Source organism: Salvelinus fontinalis, chromosome 19, assembly GCF_029448725.1.
Source record: "Salvelinus fontinalis isolate EN_2023a chromosome 19, ASM2944872v1, whole genome shotgun sequence".
In the NCBI taxonomy this organism is placed as follows: Eukaryota; Metazoa; Chordata; class Actinopteri; order Salmoniformes; family Salmonidae; genus Salvelinus; species Salvelinus fontinalis.
Genome location: NC_074683.1, coordinates 18171072 through 18194419, shown reverse-complemented (window position 1 = coordinate 18194419; position 23348 = coordinate 18171072). Strand labels below are relative to the sequence as shown.

Below are 23348 nucleotides of genomic sequence, written 5' to 3'. Positions count from 1 at the left end.
CTGCCTCCTCATATCGCCTCCTCTCGGCTTTAGCTGCCTCCAGCTCTTCACGAGGAAGGCGATATTCTCCCGGTTGTGCCCACGGCCCCTTACCATCCAGTATCTCCTCCCATGTCCACGAATCCTGTGTAGGTGGGTCCTGTTGCCGCTTTCCATGCCGCTTGGTCCTGTAATGGTGAGTAGTTCTGTCACGATCGTGTGGCGGATTGATGGACCAAAACGCAGCATTTGGAAAGTAAGCCATCTTCTTTTATTTTAAAAGATGACGAAAAATAAACACGAAACACTTAATACAAACTAACAAAACAACAAACGATCGTGAAGCTAATAAACGTCGTGCACATACAACAGGCTACAAACGTTCTGACATAGACAACTACTCACAACAAATGAAAGCCTATGGCTACCCTAAATAAGGCTCCCAATCAGAGACAACCGAAATCAGCTGTCTCTAATTGGGAACTCATTCAGGTAACCATAGACTCTCCTAGACAACTAAACATACATAGACAACGCTAGACACATGTACTCAACACAAACCCATATACTACACCAACAACCCCTTTACCATAGAAACACCCAAAACCAACAAAACACAAACATTCCCCATGTCACACCCTGACCTAACTAAAATAATAAAGAAAACAAAGAATACTAAGGCCAGGGCGTGACAGTAATATACAGTGCATTCGCAAAGTATTCAGAACCCTTCTCTTTTTCTATTTTTTTTTTTACGTTACAGCCTTATTCTAAAAATGATTAAATAAAAACAATTCCTCATCAATCTACACACAATACCCATAATGACACAGCGAAAACACACTTTTAGAAATGTTTGCACATGTATTAAAAATAAAGGCAGAAAAAACATATTTTATTTACATAATTTCAGACCCTTTGTTATGAGACTCGAAGTTGAGCTCAGGTGCATCCTGTTTCCATTGATCATCCTTGAGATGTTTCTACAACTTGTTTGGAGTCCAACTGTGGTAAATTCAATTGATTGGACATGATTTGGAAAGGCACACACCTGTCTATATAAGGTCCCACAGTTGACAGTGCATGTCAGAGCAAAAACCAAGCCATGAGGTTGAAGGAACTGTCCGTAGAGCTCCGAGACAGGAGTGTGTCAAGGCATAGATCTGGAGAAGGGTACCAAAACATTTCTTCAACAATGAAGGTCCCCAAGAACACAGTGGCCTCCATAATTCTTAAAATGTAAGAAGTTTGGAACCACCAAGACTCTTCCTGAAGCTGGCCGCCCGGCCAAACTGAGCGATCAGGGGAGTAGATCTTGGTCAGCGAGGTGACCAAGAACCCGATGGTCACTCTGATAGAGCTCCAGAGTTCCTCTCTGGAGATGGGAGTATCTTCCAGAAGAACACCCATCTCTGCAGCACTCAACCATTTGGGCCTTTATTGTAGAGTGGCCAGACGGAAGCCACTCGTCAGTAAAAGGACATGACAGCCCGGTTTGGAGTTTTCCAAAAGGCACCTAAAGGACACTCAGACCATGAGAAACAAGATTGTCTGGTCTGATGAAACCAAGATTGAACTCTTTGGCCTGAATACCAAGCGTCAAGTCTGGAGGAAACCTAGCACCATCCCTACGGTGAAGCATGGTGGTGGCAGGATCATGTTGTGGGGATGTTTTTCAGTGAAAAGGACTGGGAGACTAGTCAGGATCGAGGGAAAGATGAACAAAGCAAAGTACAGAGAGATCCTTGATGAAAACCTGCTCCAGAGCGCTCAGGACCTCTGGGGTGAAGGTTCACCTTCCAACAGGACTACGCCTCTAAGCACACAGCCAAGACAACATAGGAGTGGCTTCGGGACAAGTCTCTGAATGTCCTTGAGTGGCCCAGCCAGAGCCCATACTTGAACCTGATTGAACATCTCTGGAGAGACCTGAAAATAGCTGTTCAGTGACGCTCCCCATCCAACCTGACAGAACTTAAGAGGATCTGCAGAGAAGAATGGGAGAAACTCCCCAAATACAGAAGTGCCAAGCTTGTAGTGTCATACCCAAGAAGACTTGAGGCTGTAATTGCTGCCAAAGGTGCTTCAGCAAAGTACTGAGTAAAGAGTCTGAATATTTTGAATCAATTTGAAAAGATATATAAAAACCTGTTTTTGCTTTGTCAATATGGGATATTTTGTGTAGATTGATGAAGGGAAAAAACAATTTAGTCAACATCAGTATAAGGCTGCAATGTAACAAAATGTCAAAAAAGTCAAGGGGTCTGAATAAATTCCCGAATGCACTGTATAGTGTAGCTAGCTAGCTAGCCAGCTAACAATATTTAGGCCCATCTTGCTAAGAAATAACAAACTAACTGTTTGCAGATGTAAGAAACACAAACTAACGATTTTGTGTTATTATAGAACGCTAGAGGATTTATATTAGAAGCAAAGTGAAAACAACATAGGTGTCTGCATTGATCATGCAGACTGAACCCAAGTGACAGGGCTAGGTCTGTGTGGAAAGCGGCATGGAGAGAGAGATCCGGCAGAGATGACTCCGGTAGCAAAGTAAACTATCAAAATGGAAGTTAAACATGGCCTACCACATTTAACAAACCAAACATTCAAATACCATTATAGAAGATAAACATAAAACCCAAACCGGTCTGTGCATCAACACCGGTTTATCGTAAAATATGGTATACCACCCAGCCCTAAGTACAGATACTCCCAAAAACAACTTAAGTAGTAGGTTAAAGTATTTCTACTTAAGTACTTTACACCACTGTTGATTGGACACCCTAATGTAAGTAATCCATACCCAATCCTCCAGTAAGTCATGACGAACTCACTTACAAAATGTTGTTTTGGATGAGACCAACTTTATGACCAAAATTATCCTATTTACAATTGTAGTCAATTTCGACATTGTTTAAAATAAGGACATTAGATATGCAAGGGAAAAAAATCGGAGTTTCCATTTTGTTGTGTTACAGCCCGAATTTAAAATGTTTTAAATAGATGTTCTCTCACCCATCTACACACAATACCCTATAATGACAAAGTGAAAACATGTTTTTACAATTCTTAGCATATTTATGGAAAATGTATTACAGGAACCTCATATACATACAGTGCAGAGAAAAAGTATTTGCCTCTTTTCTGATTTTCTCTATTTTTGCAAATCACATTTTTGATACTAAATGTTGATAAATCTTCAACCAATACCTAATATTAGATAAAGGGAACCTGAGTTTACGAATAACAAAAAGGTAGTAATTACCCCCTTACACTCAATAACTGGTTGTGCCACCTTTAGCTGCAATGACTGCAACCAAATGCATCCCGTAGTTGTTGATCAGTCTCTAACATCGCTGTGGAGGAATTTAGACCCACCTTTGCTAACAGAACTGCTTTAACTCAGCAACATTTGTGGGTTTTCAAGCACGAACTGCTCGTTTCAAGTCCTTCCACATCACAATTGGGATTAGGTCTGGACTTTGACAAAACTTCAAATTTGTTGCTTTTTAACCATTTAACCATCTTGCTGCATGACCTAGCTGCGCTTCAGCTTCAGCTCACAGATGGATGGCCTGACATTCTCCTGTAGAATTCGCTGATAAGGAGCACAATTCATGGTTCCTTCTATTAAGGCAAGTCGTCCAGGTCCTGAGGCAGCAAAGCATCTCCAAACCATCACACTACTATCACCATGCTTGACCGTTGGTGTAAGGTTCTTACTGTGGAATGCAGTGTTTGGTTTTCGGCAAACATAATAGGACCCATCTGGTCCAAAAACTTGACTCAAGTTTGACAAAAAGCACCTGGAAGATCATCAATTCTTCTTCTTGGAAGAATCGTCTATGAACAGATGAGTCAAAAGTATAACTTTTTGGACAACTGTGTCTGGTGGAAAGCAGACTGAACCAGGTTTTCCTCTAGGATTTTGCCTGTGCTTAGCTGTTTATTTCTTTATCCTAAAAACTCCCTAGTCCTTAACGATTACAAGCATACCTATAACATGATGCAGCGTCCACTATGATTGAAAATATGGAGAGTGGTACTCAGTAATGTGTTGTATTGGATTTGCCCCAAACATAACACTTTGTATTCAGGACAAAAAGTGAATTGCTTTGCCACAATTTTTGCAGTATTACTTTAGTGCCTTGTTGCAAACAGGATGCATGTTTTGGAATATTTGTATTCCATACAGGCTTCCTTCTTTTCACTCCGTCAGTTAGGTTAGTATTGTGGAGTAACTACAATGTTGTTGATCTCTCTTCAGTTTTCTCTTTTCACAGCCATGAAACACGCAAAGGTTTTAAAGTCACCATTGGCCTAATGGTGAAATCCCTTAGAGGTGTCCGTCCTCTCTGGCAACTGAGTTAGGAATGACGCATGGGCGCATTGTCATGTTGAAACAAAAAAGGCCTTCCCCAAAATGTGGCCACAAAGTTGGAAGCACAGAATCATCTAGAATGTCATTGTATGCTGTTGCGTTAAGATTTCCCTTCACTGGAACTAAGGGGCATAGTCCGAACCATTAAAAACAGCCCCAGACCATTAATCCTCCTTCTCTCACAGTTGGCACTATGCATTGGGGCAGGTAGTGTCCTCCTGGCATCCGCCAAACCCAGATTAGTACGTCGGACTACCAGATGGTGAAGCGTGATTCATCACTCCAGAGAACGCGTTTCCACTACTCCAGAGTCTAATGGCGGCAAGTTCTACACACCTCCAGCTGATGCTTGGCATTGCGTATGGTGCTCCTCGGCCATGGAAACCTATTTCAAGAAGCCTTGCTTCTAGAGGCAGTTTGGAACTCTGTAGTGTGTTGCAACCTAGGACAGACAATTTTTTACACGCTTCAGCACTCAGCAGTCCTGTTCTATGAGCTTGTATCCTACCACTTCACGGTTGAGCCTTTGTTGCTCATAGGTGTTTCCACTTCACAATAGCAGCACTTACAGTTGAACGTGGCAGCTCTAGCAGCGCAGAAATTTGATTAACTGACTTGTTGGAAAGGTGGCAGCCTATGGCGATGCCACTTTGAAAGTCACTGAGCTCTTCAGTATGGGCCATTCTACTGCCAATGTTTGTCTATGGAGATTGCATGGCTGTGTGCTCAATTTTATACACTTGTCAGCAATGGGTGTGGCTGAAATAGCCGAATCCACAAATTTGACGGGTTGTCCACATACTTTTGGCCATGTAGTGTACCTTAAAGTAAAATCTGACAGTATGCACTTTAACCTCGGTCATTGTATCATTTCAAATCCCAAAAATGTGTCACGGTCCCAATACTTTTGGAGCTCACTGTATGGCAACGATGCCTCATTTCGAGTAATAAAATGTGAATACAACTTTGTAACAATATTTCATTTCAGAATATGGATTATAACACGTTGCTTCCTCAGCCTGCTGCCTGCTCAAAATGCTTTATTAACAGAGCAGCTTTGCACCTAAATTGTGCATTATAATGCCAGTAGTATGCATAGCCCATGATGCATTACAATGTACCTATTATGAAGAGGATATTCATTGAAAGTGTAATGGAAATTTCAAGACAAGTGGACGTAATAGGTGTACTGCTAGCCATAAAGTAGTGGTCATCCTTTTTTTCAAACAGACATCTTTATTGGATTGTTTTATTTAACTCTTTTTTCAAATATCATAATGAAAACAAACAAAAACACAGAAGGAAGGTGTCTTTTACAGCGAACAAGAATCTGATTTCACTTCCTTCCAAATCTCAGTTCAGGCATCAGCTGAATCCAACAGTTTACAATTTGGTAGAAAACGCGCAAACAGTGTAGAAAACGTTGAGACTTTCAACAGCATCAAACTCAGCACCTTCAACGTTATTTTGCCTTCTTTTCATTGTGGTAAATTATGATGAATATCAAAGTTATGTTCTTCTTGGCTCAAGTGCGAAATACTGCTTTAATAATAGATGGCTCGCGTCACCTTATGTTTCCACCCACAAATAGCTACAGTCTATGACATCTAGAAACAGGATTACGTAAGAATTGTCATAAATCACATTATACAAGAGAATTGACAAAGAATATTGTTGACAACCCAAACATTCTCCTCTCCTATCACACTTAAATGCTGAAACGCGCACACACACACAAATTATTTGGTTTACAGATTCTACATCCAACACTGAAAATACATTTAGAATTTCTTAAATACAATTGTCACTACTTTGTGTATTTTCTTTGTGATAAAATCTATAGACGTTCTTTTAAAAACACCAGTCAAATGGAATCACAAAAAAAGGCATATCAAATATGATCTCTGTGGATGAGGAGGTATTCCTTCACAGGCAGGTAGTAGACAGACACATAGGGGCGGTTTCCCGGACACAGTTTCATCTTAACCCTGGACTATAAAGCTTCTCTATTGACCAGGCTTTTTTGTCCAGGACAAAGCTTAATCTGTGTCCGGGAAACAGGCATATAATGTGCTGCCTCAGGAACACTTCTCATAAAAACAATGACATGTCTTAATTCTTGCAAGGCTTCCGGCCCAGACAGCATCGCTAGCCGCGTCCTTAGATCATGCGCAGACCAGCTGGCTGGAGTGTTTACGGACATACTCAATCTCTCCCTATCCCACTCTGCTGTCCCCACTTGCTTCAAGATGTCCACCATTGTTCCTGTAGCCAAGAAAGCAAAGGTAACTGAACTAAATGACTATCGCCCTGTAGCACTCACTTCTGTCATCATGAAGTGCTTTGAGAGGCTAGTTAAGGATCACATCACCTCTACCTTACCTGACACCCTAGAACCATTTCAATTTGCTTACCGCCCCAATAGATCCACAGACGATGCAATCGCCATCGCACTGCTCTGTCCCATCATGACAATAAGAATACCTATGTAAGAATGCTGTTCATTGACTATATCTCAGCATTCAACACCATAGTACCCTCTAAGCTCATCATTAAGCTCGGGGCCCTGGGCTTGAGCCCCGTCCTGTGCAATTAGGTCCTGGACTTCCTGACGGGCCGCCCCCCAGGTGGTGAAGGTAGGAAACAACACCTCTACTTCGCTGATCCTCAACACAAGGGCCCCACAAGGGTGCGTGCTCAGCCCACTCCTGTACTCCCTGTTCACCCATGACTGTGTAGCCACGCACGCCTCCAACTCAATCATCAAGTTTGCATCAGACATAAGATTAGTAGGCTTGATTACCAACAATGACGAGACAGCCTACAGGGAGGAGGTGAGGGCCCTGGGAGAGTGGTGCCAGGAAAATAACCTCTCACTGAACGTCATTAAAACAATAGAGCTGATCGTGGAATTCAGGAAACAGCAGAGGGAGCACGACCCTATCCACATCGATGGGACAGCAGTGGAGAAGGTGGAAACTTTCAAGTCCTCGGCGTACACATCACGGACAAACTGAAATGGTCCACCCAAACAGACAGTGTGGTGAAGAAGGCGCAACAGAGCCTCTATAACCTCAGGAGGCTGAAGAAATGTGTCTTGGCCCTTAAAACCCTCACAAACATTTACAGAAGCACAATTGAGAGCACCCTGTCGGGCTGTATCCACGCCTGGTACGGCAACTGCCCCGCCAGCAATCGCAGGGCTCTCCAGAGGGTGATGCGGTCTGCCCAAAGCATCACCAGGGGCAAACTACCTGCCCTCCAAGACACCTACAACACCTCGATGTCACAGGAAGGCCAAAAAGATCATCAAGGACATCAACCACCTGAGCCACGGCCTGTTCACCCCGCTACCATCCAGAAGGCGAGGTCAGTACAGGTGGATCAAAGCAGCTGGGACAGGGAGACTGAAAAACAGATTCTATCCCAAGGCCATCAGACTGTTAAATAGCCATCACTAGCCAGCTTCCACCCGGTTACTCAACCCTGCACCTTTGAGGCTGCTACCCAATTTACATAGACATGGAATCACTGGCCACTATAATAATGGAACACTAGTCACTTTAATAATGTTTACATACTGTTTCACTCATCTCATATGTATTAACTGTATTCTATTCTACTGTATTTTAGTCAATGCCACGCCGACATTGCTCAATCTAATATTTATATATTTCTTAATTACATTACTTTACTTTTAGATGTGTGTATTGTTGTCATGAGACATTAAGGGTCAAATAAACATCATGAATGGAGGTAATTCTTTCAATCTCTCTACGTAGACATGGCTTTGAGTAAAGCCAGTGTGTCTACGTATGCGGATGACTCATTCACCAAGCCCTAAACCTCAACTAAATCGTGTAATAAATAATGTGGAAATTGAGCAAGTTAGGGTGACTAAACTGCTTGGAGTAACCCTGGATTGTAAACTGTCATGGTCAATACATATTGATACAACAGTTGCTAAGATGGGGAGAAGTCTGTCCATAATAAAGCGCTGCTCTACCTTCTTAACAGCACTATCAACAAGGCAGGTCCTACAGTCTCTAGTTTTGTCGCACCTGGACTACTGTTCAGTCGTGTGGTAAGGTGCCACAAAGAGGGACTTAGGAAAATTGCAATTGGCTCAGAACAGGGCAGCACGGCTGGCCCTTGGACGTACACAGAGAGCAAAAATTAATAATTTGCATGTCAATCTCTCCAGGCTCAGAGTGGAGAAGAGGATGACTTCATCACTACTTGTATTTGTGAGTGGTATTGCCACCAGAGGTCTCTTCACAGTCCCCAAGTCCAGAACAGACTATGGGAGGCGCACAGTACTACACAGTGTCACACCCTGATCTGGTTCACCTGTCCTTCTGATTGTCTCCACCCCCTCCAGGTGTCGCTTATTATCCCCGGTGTGTATATATCCCTGTTTCCTGTCTCTCTGTGCCAGTTCGTCTTGTTAACCAATTCAAAAACATTTTTCCTTGCTGTTATTTTTCCCAGTCTCTGTCTGCTTCTAGTCCTCCTGGTTTCGACCCTTGCCTGTCCTGACTCCGAACCCGCCTGCCTGACCACTCTGCCTGTTCTGACTACCAGCCTGCCTATCCCCTTGTACTGTTTTGGACTCGGACCTGGTTTCTGACCCCTGCCTGGCCTGACCTCGAGACTGCCTATCGTCGGATACTGTTGGGTCTCTGACCTGGTTTATGAACTTTGCCTACTCCCTTTGTCATAATAAATATCGGAGCTCTACCATCTGCCTCCTATGTCTGCATTTGGGTCTTCCCTTGTGCCCTTATACATAGAGCCATGACTACATGGAACTTTATTCCACATCAGGTAACTGATGTAGGCAGCAGAATCAGATTTTAAAAAAGAGATAAAAAAATACACCTTATGGAACAGCGGGGACTGTAAAGCAACACAAACATAGGCACAGACACATGCACGCACACCCATGATGACATACGCACTATACACACGTACAAATGGATTTTGTGTTGTAGATATGTGGTCCCGTCATGCTTGACAAAACACATTCTAATCGAGTCCAGAGAAAATTCTCTGTGATGTACAGAATACCACAAAGGAGAACAAGATGAAAAGGTTTCCATTATGTATTGGGAATGTTTGATATTTGCTACTCTCCTGCCCCAATCATGGGTGACCCAATCTTCAAATTCTTTTGAAATTATTTGCGCAAAGGTTTGACACAGAAACTTCGTTAGGTTTAAATGATTTCAATGGCGAGTGCAGCTCCATCAACCCCAAAGCCTTGCGCATGCATGCCTTTTAATAACACGCAAGCCTACAGTCTGGCAGCCCAATAGAGAGCAATAGTAATGCCGTCTTTTTGTAGGCACAAATTCCGCTATGGCTCGTTGGTCAAAGCCTATGGGGAAGTTAATGTTTTTTTTTTTGATAAACGGAAAAAATAAGTTCTGTGGTAAAAACAGGCTTAGGAGATCTTATACGTTTTGTTCTATGAGATCATCTTCATCAGCTAACGTCACTTTTTTTGTGAATTTTGAAGCATTTATATCAAATCAAAACCACCACATAAAGGCTTCATGATTCATAGGCGTAAATATTGTGATAGGCTTATCAGAGCAGACAGACTGGACTACTCCTCGCCGCATATTTCCGAGCCCGTTTCCATGGCCACGGCCTCGTAGCAGCGGTCCGCCACCGCGTGTTCTGGCGACTGGTTCATGGGAAGCTCATAACCTCTCATTGCAGAGCTCACGCGCTTGCGATTGTGAGCGCCTGGCTGGTAGAGCTGCATGGCAGGCCGGTCCTGTATGGAGAGAAAGAGGCAGAAAGACAGGAGAGAGATCTAGGTCACAATAACAGCACACACTCACTGTAACACAAAATGGATGCTAAACTATACTATATTTTACTGGACACAGATTGACAAGTCCTGGACTAAAAAGCTACATTGCGCTTGCTTTGAATTCCAGAGGCTATATCCACAAAGCGTCTCAGAGCGTAAGTGCTGAGAATAGAGACAAGGTGTCTTGATAACAGAAAAATACAGTGAGTCAGTGGTTACTGCGCCACATTCAATTGCTTTGGGGTTGTAAGAATGTTTGGATATTTTTTATTTAGCACATTTATTGAAAATGAAATACAGAAATATCTCATTTATATAAGTATTCACACCTCTGATGCAATACTTTGTACAAGCACCTTTGGGTAAGTCTCTAAGAGCTTTCTACACCTGGATTGTGCAACATTTGCCTATTATTATTTTCAAAATTCTTCAAGCTGTCAAATTGGTTGTTGATCATTGCTAGACAACAATTTCCAGGTCTTGCCATAGATTGTCAAGTAGATTTAAGTCAAAACTCTAACTCGGCCACTCACTGTCCTCTTGATAAGCAACTCCAGTGTAGATTTGGCTTTGTGTTTTAGGTTATTGTCCTGCTGAAAGGCGGAATTCATCTCCCAGTGTCTCATGGAAAGTAGACTGAACCATGTTTTTCTATAGGATTTAGTCTGCGCTTAGCTCCATTCCGTTTCTTTTATCCTGAAAAACTCCCCAGTCCTTAACGATTACATGCATACCCATAACATGATGCAGCCAACACTATGCTCGTAAATATGGAGAGTGGTACTGAGTAATGTGGTGTATTGTATTTGCCCCAAACATAACACTTTGTATTCAGGACAGGAAGTAAATAGCTTTGCCACATTTCTTGCAGTACTTCAGTACCTTATTGCAAACAGGATGTTTTTTGGTTCTGTACAGTATTTTCATTCTGTCAATTAGGTTACTATTGTGGAGTAACTACAATGTTGTTGATCCATCCAAATGTTTCTCCTATCACAGCCATTCAACTTGGTAACAGTTTTAATGTCACCATTGGCCTCATGGTAAAATCCCTGAGTGGTTAGGAAGGATGGCTGTATCTTTGTAGTGACTGGGTGTATTGATACACCATCCAAAGTGTAATTAATAACTTCACCATGCTCAAAGGCATATTCAGTGTCTTTGTTTGAAATGTTTTACCCATCGACCAATAGGTGCTCTACTTTGCAAGGCATTGGAAAACCTCCCTGGTCTTTGTGGTTGAATCTGTGTTTGAATTTCACTTCTCAATTGAATGATCTTTGCAGATTATTGCATGTGTGGCGCACAGAGATGAGGTAGTCGTAAAAAAATGATGTTGAACACTACTATTGCACACAGAGTACAACGTATTATGTGACTCGTTAAGCACATTTTAAAATTTGAACTTATTTAGGCTTGCCACAACAAAGGGGTTGAATACGTATTGACTCAAGACATTATCTTTCCATTTTTCATTGATTTGAGAGAAAAAAAATTGAAAAACACAATTACACTTTGACATTATGGGGTATTTTGTGTAATCCATTTCAAATTCAGGCTGTAACACAACAAAATGTGTAAAATTACATGGGATGTGAACACACTGCTCAAAAGAATTAAGGGAACACTTAAACAACACAATGTAACTCCAAGTCAATCACACTTCTGTGAAATCAAACTGTCCACTTAGGAAGCAACACTGATTGACAATAAATTTCACATGCTGTTGTGCAAATGGAATAGACAAAAGGTGGAAATTATAGGCAATTAGCAAGACACCCCACAAAACAGGAGTGATTCTGCAGGTGGTGACCACAGACCACTTCTCAGTTCCTATGCTTCCTGGCTGATGTTTTGGTCACTTTTGAATGCTGGCGGTGCTCTCACTCTAGTGGTAGCATGAGACGGAGTCTACAACCCACACAAGTGGCTCAGGTAGTGCAATTCATCCAGGATGGCACATCAATGCGAACTGTGGCAAAAAGGTTTGCTGTGTCTGTCAGCGTAGTGTCCAGAGCATGCAGGCGCTACCAGGAGACAGGCCAGTACATCAGGAGACGTGGAGGAGGCCGTAGGAGAGCAACAACCCAGCAGCAGGACCACTACCTCCGCCTTTGTGCAAGGAGGTGCACTGCCAGCGCCCTGCAAAATGACCTCCAGCAGGCCACAAATGAGCATGTGTCTGCTCAAACGGTCAGAAACAGACTCCATGAGGGTGGTATGAGGGCTCGACGTCCACAGGTGGGGGTTGTGCTTACAGCCCAAAACCGTGCAGGACGTTTGGCATTTGCCAGAGAACACCAAGATTGGCAAATTCGCCACTGGCGCCCTGTGCTCTTCACAGATGAAAGCAAGTTCACACTGAGCACTTGAGCACATGTGACAGACGTGACAGAGTCTGGAGACGCCGTGGAAAACGTTCTGCTGCCTGCAACATCCTCCAGCATGACCGGTTTGGCGATGGGTCAGTCATGGTGTGGGGTGGCATTTCTTTGTGGGGCCGCACAGCCCTCCATGTGCTCGCAAGAGGTAGCCTGACTGCCATTAGGTACCGAGATGAGATCCCCAGACCCCTTGTGAGACCATATGCTGACACATGCTCATTTGTGGCCTGCTGGAGGTCCTTTTGCAGGGCTCTGGCAGTGCACCTCCTTGCACAAAGGCGGAGGTAGTGGTCCTGCTGCTGGGTTGTTGCCCTCCTACGGCCTCCTCCACGTCTCCTGATGTACTGGCCTGTCTCCTGGTAGCGCCTGCATGCTCTGGACACTACGCTGACAGACACAGCAAACCTTTTTGCCACAGTTCGCATTGATGTGCCATCCTGGATGAATTGCACTACCTGAGCCACTTGTGTGGGTTGTAGACTCCGTCTCATGCTACCACTAGAGTGAGAGCACCGCCAGCATTCAAAAGTGACCAAAACATCAGCCAGGAAGCATAGGAACTGAGAAGTGGTGTGGTCACCACCTGCAGAATCACTCCTGTTTTGGGGGGTGTCTTGCTAATTGCCTATAATTTCCACCTTTTGTCTATTCCATTTGCACAACAGCATGTGAAATTTATTGTCAATCAGTGTTGCTTCCTAAGTGGACAGTTTGATTTCACAGAAGTGTGATTGACTTGGAGTTACATTGTGTTGTTTAAGTGTTCCCTTTATTTTTTTGAGCAGTGTATTATAATATTTTGAAAGTTAAAATTGGTGCTAAATTTCGACTTAAAATGTCAAAGGGACGCAAAACACACTCTTTTTTTGTGGTGCGATCTAACTATAGAAAGGCTACTAGTAAGACTAGCAGTCCATTGGCTAGTAACCTCACTCACTATAGAAAAAGTAGGTGTACTAGCAGATTTTCAAAAATATTTTTTTCTTCTTTATCTGCTCTTAATTGAGCTTGCCTGGTGCAATAGATTACTCCCAAAAGGGCAAACCCTGCTCATCTGGCACTCCAGGCAGGCTCACCCAAACACCCAAGGTATTTGAAAGGCAGCAAATACTATTTGAAACCAGATATGCCACCTATGTAGAAAGGAACAAAGGGTAGAATAGTAGCTGTACATCTGTACTTTAGTGCACCCTCCCACTACCTTGTGTGCCCCTCCTCATCCCCCATGTAGAAAGGCTGGCTGTAGCTGTACCTTGGCTGGTGGTGGAAAGACTAGCTGACTATACCTTGTTTGGCAGAGCCCCTCCTATCTGGTGTGGCCCCTCTGACTGGGACGTCCTTCTGTCCTGATAGGCTAACACAGACTGAGAGACACAGGCCTGGATCAATGGGGGTTACATACAAATATGGCATAAGTCAAGGTATTTATACATGTGATTTTGTATGTATGTGTGTTAATATGTGTAGTGCACATGTACTGCAATTCTCACTGTTTTTAACACAATGTATGATGACTGTACCTTTGATTATCTTAAGCTTGTAAATCTTTCATCTCGTGGACAATAAAGTTATATTGAAATATAAATGTCTCCACTGTACTGTAACAGTATAGCACTGTCTGTTTGCACAGCTGATGAAACACAGACTAGGGTGTACAAGCAGTGTGACAATCAGCTGGAAATGTGTGTGGTGGGGTTGTATTGTAAAAAAACAGAATATATCACAACGTAAAACAACCTGTGTTTACTTGAAAATATTTCAAATCGGTATAACGACAGGTTGAAATCCACAAAGAATTCCAAAGGACTCAAACCTTGCACCAATACTTGTTACATTGTACTTTCAGGAATAATTACAAAATAATAAGGTGTAACCTACTTATATTATCATTGTTCTTTAAATAAAATCAACCACAAAATAACAACCTACCTCTCTTGCTCACCTTGTCGCTCACCTTGTTCCGGACGCGATCCTTCCTGCTACCGCCAATGTCCTCTCTGACCACCTTGTCGCACGTGTCGGGGCAGTAGGAGTAGGAGCTGTGGTATTGGCCATCTTTCTTTGCCCGGTCCTGGCAGTAGCCTTTACCCCACTTGGTATCCTCCTTGCACCGCATGGACTTGTCGAACTCGTAGTGGTGGCGCTGTCGTTTCCTCTCCTCGTCTCTTCCTCTGTGGTCTTTGTCTCTCTGCCTGCGGCCGTGCTCTCTCTGCTCCTTATCGCTCTCCATCTGACCCCTAGTGGCAGGAAAGGGAAGCACAGTTAGACTGGTTATGACTAGGGCTGTAGCGTTCATTACATTTTGTCAGCTGGTTATTGTCATGCAAAAGACTGAACTTAGCTGAATGAAATGGAAAAGAGATTTTTCCCATTCCCAGAGAAAGTGTGCATGTAAAGTGGCTATGTTGAGCGTAAAAGTGGTCATTTGAAACAGGTCATATACATTACATTTATAGTTAGTTGGCAACTTTAGTTGTGAATGATACTTACCTTAAAATGTCTTAGAAATCAAAACATATAATGGGGTGCATGATGCGACTACATGCTATTGATGATTTGAGAAAGTCGGGGAAAAAAGCTTGCCCTCTGTTCCTTGCATCAGGTTGCACAGCTGTTCTCTCATCAAGTGATCATATTTTCACCCATCAGACTATTCTCAATTTAATCTTGTCTTTACTAATATGTCAAATTAGTCTCAATTTAGAATGGCCCATTGGGCAGGGACAGGGGGGGAAACACGTCATCCGCACTCGAATAGCGATTGGAGGCCGCTCTTTTTCCCGTGGTCCGTTTTTCAGTTACGCCGTAAAGGCTACTTGGTTACTTGGGTTTTGTAGAGGAGCTGTGCTTAATATGAGCAGCTGAGAAATAAATACAATAACACTTATTTCCCTCCACATATCAACCACTGTTTGAGGATCATTCTCTCGCGACACAGCGGGCGATTGTCTGGATGCCATGGGCGCCAACTCTATTCCTGCAGCCACCCAATGCTTAATTTGGTGGAAACCAAATGAAATCTGTCGGTAACAATGATAGTAACATGTTTTCACAACAAAACATATTTCACTATACACATTTACCACAACTGTAAGCCAACCCTGCACAATCAATGAACCAACAACATCGCCTAGGGGTATACATTCTCTCCTAGACTCGTGGATATACATTCTCTCCTAGACTCGTGGATATACATTTTGGAGTGTAGCATAAGTTTAACCCAGTACATCCAGTTTGCATAATAATACAGTCCACACAAAGGCAATTACTCAAATGTGTTTAATTTGGAGTAGGCCTATAGGCTAGACCAATTATGTCCCAAAGACATCTTAAATCAGTTAGTTTTTATGTTTTTCTGCCATGCGTAATATGCAGTAGGCTATGTATTGTATAACAGCACAATCATTGTTTTAAATCCCGTTCCCCCCCCCCCCCCCCAGCTTGGCCTCGTAAGTCTATGCATATGCGTAAGCTCTAATATGCATGTGGCTGTTTTTAATTAATCGTCACCTTAGAAGGCGTTGTCCATTTTGTGTTAGGCTTTGAAACATCCACAATGACCGACCATGTTTTCCACTCAGTTTCAACCTGCTGTTGAACTTCTTTCTTTAAATGTATCATCACAGTGAGGTGAGTTTTAAAAACACAATATTGTTTTGACGATAAGTGTTATGTGATTTTCAATTGCATTGATGTCAGATCGGTTAGAGGGACAATAGACCCCTGAGTACCAGGCCATTAGCGACCTGATGTTCATTAGGGTACTACCAACACATGACCTGAGTGCATAAGAGGAGATTACCGTGACTCAACGATCACTGGGCAGTATCACTGCGGTCACGACTCATGACTGCCAGTGTGGCGGTAATAAGGTCACCGCAACAGCCCTAGTTATGACACTGGAGGGGTGTGGTATCAGCTTATGACCAGACCTTGGCTAGAAACATTGGTTTTTGTCACATAAAGCTGTAAAGGCTCCAGGTTGGTCAAGGCCGAATGTGGCATCCACAGTTGATAAGGATAGAAAACTCACAGAAAGGCATAGAAGAAATCTCGTCCTTCACCACTAGCTAACTCCAATTTGGGTTTCTCATAACTGAGAAAAACAAAGCATCGGAGACTGATATAAAACAAAAATAACACGAATAGCGCGTTAAAAGCTCCTTACTGGTCCTTGGTTTCCTTTGACTTCATGTGTCCACTGGGTTTGTCCCACTTGGCCCTCTCTGTGTCCCCACTGTCTCCTTTGTCCTTGAGCCTGTCAGAGTCCACATCATCGTCCCGGTCACTCTTCTTCAGGAGCTGAGGCAAGCCCAAAACACACTTACTACCCAACAACTACCAACAGTTATTAACAAAACAGCCACTGGCCTCCCGGGTGGCGCAGTGGTCTAGGGCACTGCATCGCAGTGCTAGCTGCGCCACCAGAGTCTCTGGGTTCGGCCCAGGCTCTGTCGCAGCCGGCCGCGACCGGGAGGTCCGTGGGGCGACGCTCAATTGGCATAGCGTCGTCCGGGTTAGGGAGGATTTGGCCGGTAGGGATATTCTTGTCTCATCGCGCTCCAGCAACTCCTGTGGCAGGCCGGGCGCAGTGCGCGCTAACCAAGGGGGCCAGGTACACGGTGTTTCCTCCGACACATTGGTGCGGCTGGCTTCCGGGTTGGAGGAGCGCTGTGTTAAGAAGCAGTGCGGCTTGGTTGGGTTGTGCTTCGGAGGACGCATGACTTTTGACCTTCGTCTCTCCCGAGCCCGTACGGGAGTTGTAGCGATGAGACAAGATAGTAATTACTAGCGATTGGATACCACGAAAATTGGGGAGAAAAAAATAATTGGGATTAAAAATATATATAATAAATGTAAAAAAAAAAAACAGCCACTAACTATAAAATCTCGTCACAGCCTTAACTCTGGACACCGAGATTACTGTCTATCTGACTAATAGTTACGACTTACAAAATCCAGCTCACAAAGGGCTTCCTAAAAGCTTTAGTTTGGTGAATGTGCATATACAACTCAAAATGGGACACGTTTCAGAAAACTAGGTGTATGTCGAGCGCCACTAGAGACCCATTTGAACATAATTTTTATATTTTGATCTAAATGTGTTTTTTGGCAGAAATTCCTTCTGGAACATGTGGACTTTCATGTGCCTTAATAACAAACATGTATGCCACCTGTAAATACAAATAAAATTGTTAAATCACGAGCCAAGTCGGTTTTGCCACAGAAAAAGTTAGCAACCTTCCCACTAGCCATGATTGGCTGAGATAATGAGTGGGCTGGACATACCAAGAGATGAGTTCAGATTGGTCTGCCATGTGGCATGCTTCTGTCTATAACATGAGCTGGTCAGTATGGTATATATTCCTTTCTAAGATGTCTTTTTTGAAAGATATCACATAATAGAACTACACAAGTGTTGCTCTCCACTTTCTGAAGGACCGAGTTTTGAAATCAGTGGAATTAGCGTTTGATTGCAAATATGCAGACGGAGTCAAAAAGAGAACACTGAGAAGGCTGTTGTATAAAACACCTGTCTCCGGATTACATCTTCAAACAATTAAAAAAAAAATGTTTTAATATATATATATTTTTACCTTTTTTCTCCCCAATTTCATGGTATTCAATTGGTAGTTACAGTCTTGTCTCATCGCTGCAACTCCCGTACGGACTTGGGAGAGGCGAAGGTCGAGAGCCGTGGGTCCTCCGAAACACAACCCAACCAAGCAGCACTGCTTCTTGACACAATGCCCACTTAACCCGGAAGCCAACCACACCGATGTGTCGGAGGAAACACTATACACCTGGCGACCGTGTCAGCATGCACTGCGCCTGGCCTGCCACAGGAGTTACTAGTGCGCGATGGGACTAGGACATCCCTGCCGGCCAAACCCCCCCCTAACCCGGACGACGTAGTGCTAATTGTGCGCTGCCCCATGGGTCTCCCAGTCGCGGCTGGCTGTGACAGAGCCTGGGCTCGAACCCAGAATCTCTAGTGGCACAGCCTGCACTGCCATAGACCACTGCGTCACTCGATAGACGTAGCTGGTAAATTCGCTCTGGCCATCTACTCCGATTTCAGAAGACTCTCGTCTGAGTGTGCCAGAGTGCAGAATAACTGGCGATTTGTGAACACTCAACACCCGTTGAATATGGCCGGTGTCAGCAAACGTTGGCAAAAAAACGTATTTAAATTGTTGCCAACAGCAGAGTTGCAGTCACTAACGCTCTGGATAACATTAAAAAAAGCCTAACCAGCTATGCTAGAGTGAGAGTGAAACGCTCTGAATTTACGAACGGACAATCTGGCAACGCTCTGAGTTTACGAACACCCAGAGCGCACTCTGAGCACACTCTGGCACCTCAGATTAAATTTACGACACACCCATAGTATAAACCAGCCTTCAGTCTTGAAATCTTTGGTTGTTTAGTATATGGCCTCACATGTGAATCCTTAAAGAGATGGGTGGGGCTAAAGGTTTAGAAGGTGTGAACGACGCTGAATGGGTGTAGACAAAGAAGAGCTCTCCACTAGATGTACCAAAACATTCGAGGGCCATTTTCTCAAAAGGGATGTTACAAGTTTATCAACTTTCATAGCAGAATTACGTTCTCTGCTTTTATCCAATGTAAAAAAAACAATATCAAATTTTGGTACATAAGACAGAATCGAACCGGTCGGTCACAAATGTTCTTTGATTTGAACTTTGTGTCAACAGAACCAGTGACCACCTTGATCTTGATCTCCTTCTCCGATAGTTTTTTCTGTTTATCCGCCTCCTTGCGTTTGCGTCTCTCCTCCTCCCTCCGTTTCCTCTTCTCCTCCTCCCTCTGCCGTTTCTTCTCCAGCTCCCTGCGTCGACGCTCCTCTCTCTTCTCCTCTCTTATCCTCTACAGACAAAAATTGCACCTTATTGTGAGTTGATCCACTCTGGATAGGAGTCCACAAAGGGCAACGATAAATGCAATTATTTTCCACTGTTACAGTACTCTTACGTGCTTCTCAAGTTTCTTATTCTTGATGTACTCCAGAAGAGGTGTTGTTCTTTTGGCTGAAATTCAATCAGATATAATGTAAAGTCAGATTGATTGATTGCCTGACTTATTGGTTGATAGACAGACTGACTGACTGATTGATCCTAGTACCTATGAGTTTCTTTGTCTTGGCCTCTATCTCTCCCAGCAGGGTTTCAGGGTTGGCCATGGACTTCTCCTCATCACAGGAGTAGTTCTCCAGAAACCGCCGGTACTCCGGGTCTGCAAATGGGAGAAGGGTAAGGATGAGTCAAGAAGAGGGAGGACGTCAATCAGTCACTTTGTTACAAAAGGATGTAGTGGTAAATAAAAAGGTGAGTAAAGATCGAGTGTAAAAGCTCAAGATGACAGGCGGTAACGTTATTGGGTCACGCTAATGGTAAATACGGTCATTTGACGTAATAGGTGCGTATCTTTATTCCCAAAATAGAAAAGTTTGTTATTGGATTTATCTACGTTTATCCTTCACTGTATCCCAATTTGCCCAAGATAAAAATACAGATATTTCTGCGCATTTTTACATAGCTGAGTGCCAACTCCGCTGCTGCCTACGTAGCTGCTGTGCTCAGTGCTGCCGCTCCCCCCTCCTTGATCATATTGTACACAAAACTGTTTGAACTATTGCATTCCCTCAGTAGACTATTAACAGGGTTGAGGAGTAACGGATTACATGTAAGGGATTACAAAATCTGTAACCGTAATCTGTTACATTACCAGCAAAAAGATAGTAATCAGATTACATGTACTTTGAAAAACGAGATTTAAAAAAAAATATATTAATTTAACCTTTATTTAACTAGGCAAGTCAGTTAAGAACAAATTCTTATTTGATTACTTTGAGGATTACTTTTAAATTCAGAAAGGATGTTTGCGGAAAAAAATCTCCTGGGCCATATACAGCATTCATCACTGAGTTCCCTGAATTCCTATCAGACCTTGTAGTCATAGCAGATAATATTCAAATTTTTGGTGATTTTAATATTCACATGGAAAAGTCCACAGACCCAGTCCAAAAGGCTTTCGGAGCCATCATCGATTCAGTGGGTTTTGTCCAACATGTCTCTGGACCTACTCACTGTCACAGTCATACTCTGGACCTAGTTTTGTCCCACGGAATAAATGTTGTAGATCTTAATGTTTTTCCTCATACTCCTGGACTATCGGACCACCATTTTATTACATTTGCAATCGCAACAAATAATCTGCTCAAATTCTCAGACAACACAAAGATTCCTTGATGCCCTTCCAGACTCCCTCTGCCTACCCAAGGACGTCAGACGACAAAAATCAGTTAACCACCTAACTGAGGAACTCAATTTAACCTTGCGCAATACCCTAGATGCAGTTGCACCCCTAAAAACTAAAAACATTTGTCATAAGAAACTAGCTCCCTGGTATACAGAAAATACCTGAGCTCTGAAGCAAGCTTCCAGAAAATTGGAACGTAAATGGCGCCACACCAAACTGGAAGTCTTCCGACTAGCTTGGAAAGACAGTACCGTGCAGTATCGAAGAGCCCTCACTGCTGCTCGATCATCCTATTTTTCCAACATAATTGAGGAAATAAGAACAATTCAAAATGTATTTTTGATACTGTCGCAAAGCTAACTAAAAAGCAGCATTCCCCAAGTGAGGATGGCTTTCACTTCAGCAGTAATAAATTCATTAACTTCTTTGAGGAAAAGATTATGATCATTAGAAAGCAAATTACGGACTCCTCTTTAAATCTGCGTATTCCTCCAAAGCTCAGCTGTCCTGAGTCTGCACAACTCTGCCAGGACCTAGGATCAAGAGAGACACTCAAGTGTTTTAGTAATATATCTCTTCGACACAATGATGAAAATAATCATGGCCTCTAAACCTTCAAGCTGCATACTGGACCCTATTCCAACTAAACTACTGAAAGAGCTGCTTCATGTGCTTGGCCCTCCTTTGTTGAACATAATAAACGGCTCTCTATCCACCGGATGTGTACCAAACTCACTGAAAGTGGCAGTAATAAAGCCTCTCTTGAAAAAGCCAAACCTTGACCCAGAAAATATAAAAAACTATCTGCCTATATCGAATCTTCCATTCCTCTCAAAAAAAAATTGAAAAAGCTGTTGCGCAGCAACTCACTGCCTTCCTGAAGACAAACAATGTATACGAAATACTTCAGTCTGGTTTTATACCCCATCATAGCACTGAGACTGCACTTGTGAAGGTGGTAAATTACCTTTTAATGGCGTCAGACTGAGGCTCTGCATCTGTCCTCGTGCTCCTAGACCTTAGTGCTGCCTTTGATACCATCAATCACCACATTCTTTTGGAGAGATTGGAAACCCAGATTGGTCTACACGGACAAGTTCTGGCCTGGTTTAGATCTTATCTGTCGGAAAGATATCAGTTTGTCTCTGTGAATGGTTTGTTGACAAATCAACTGTACATTTCAGTGTTCCTCAAGGTTCCGTTTTAGGACCACTATTGTTTTCACTATATATTTTACCCCTTGGGGATGTCAATCGAAAACATAATGTTAACTTTCAAAGCTATGCGGATGACACATAGCTGTAAATTTCAATGAAACATGGTGAAGCCCTAAAATTGCCCTCGCTAGAAGCCTGTTTTTCAGACATGAGGAAGTGGATGGCTGCAAACTTTCCACTTTTAAACTCGGACAAAACAGAGATGCTTGTTCTAGGTCCCAAGAAACAAAGAGATCTTCTGTTGACTCTGACAATTAATCTTGATGGTTGTAAAGTCGTCTCAAATAAAACTGTGAAGGACCTCGGCGTTACTCTGGACCCTGATCTCTCTTTTGACGAACATATCAAGACTGTTTCAAGGACAGCTTTTTTCCATCTACGTAACATTACAAAAATCTGAAACTTTCTGTCCAAAAATGATGCAGAAAAATTCATCCATGCTTTTGTTACTTCTAGGTTAGACTACTGCAATGCTCTACTTTCTGGCTACCCGGATAAAGCACTAAATAAACTTCAGTTAGTGCTAAATACGGCTGCTAGAATCCTGACTAGAACCCAAAAATTTGATCATAATACTCCAGTGCTAGCCTCCCTACACTGGCTTCCTGTTAAGGCAAGGGCTGATTTCAAGGTTTTACTGCTAACCTGCAAAGGATTACATGGGCTTGCTCCTACCTATCTTTCCGATTTGGTCTTGCCGTACATACCTACTTGTACGCTACAGTCACAAGACGCAGGCTTCCTAAATGTCCCTAGAATTTTTAAGCAAACAGCTGGAGGCAGGGCTTTCTCCTATAGAGCTCAATTTTGGTCTGCCTACCCATGTGAGAGACGCAGACTCGGTCTCAACCTTTAAGTCTTTACTGAAGACTCATCTCTTCAGTGGGTCATATGATTGAGTGTAGTCTGGCTCAGGAGTGTGAAGGTGAACGGAAAGGCTCTGGAGCAACGAACCGCCCTTGCTGTCTCTGCCTGGCCGGTTCCCCTCTCTCCACTGGGATTCTCTGCCTCTAACCCTATTACAGGGGCTGAGTCACTGGCTTACTGGTGCTCTTTCATGCCGTCCCTAGGAGGGGAGCGTCACTTGAGTGGGTTGAGTCACTGACGTGATCTTCCTGTCTGGGTTGGCGCCCCCCCCTTGGGTTGTGCCGTGGCGGAGATCTTTGTGGGCTATACTCGGCCTTGTCTCAGGATGCTAAGTTGGTGGTTGAAGTTATCCCTTTAGTGGTGTGGGGGCTGTGCTTTCGCAAAGTGGGTGGGGTTATATCCTGAGGTGC

General features: G+C 43.3%; 1 protein-coding gene across 6 annotated transcripts in view; it reads right to left on the bottom strand.

Annotated features, from left to right (window-relative positions):
• Window positions 1-5598: 5598 nt before the first annotated feature.
• Window positions 5599-23348, bottom strand: part of upf3a (UPF3A regulator of nonsense mediated mRNA decay) — a 46930-nt gene continuing 29180 nt past the window's right edge. For 2 of the 6 annotated variants that reach the window (XM_055870961.1, XM_055870958.1), the window contains exons 6-12: window positions 19718-19828; window positions 19568-19623; window positions 19304-19462; window positions 16740-16873; window positions 14514-14808; window positions 13858-13950; window positions 5599-10148 (exon numbers count right to left, since the gene is read on the bottom strand). In XM_055870961.1, coding sequence (XP_055726936.1) covers window positions 9975-10148; window positions 13858-13950; window positions 14514-14808; window positions 16740-16873; window positions 19304-19462; window positions 19568-19623; window positions 19718-19828 — 1022 coding nt within the window. In that variant the 3' untranslated portion in view covers window positions 5599-9974. Of the gene's footprint in view, window positions 10149-13857; window positions 13951-14500; window positions 14809-16739; window positions 16874-19303; window positions 19463-19567; window positions 19624-19717; window positions 19829-23348 lie in introns of all 6 variants that reach the window. The other 4 variants (XM_055870959.1, XM_055870960.1, XM_055870963.1 and 1 more) reach the window with 4 other exon arrangements.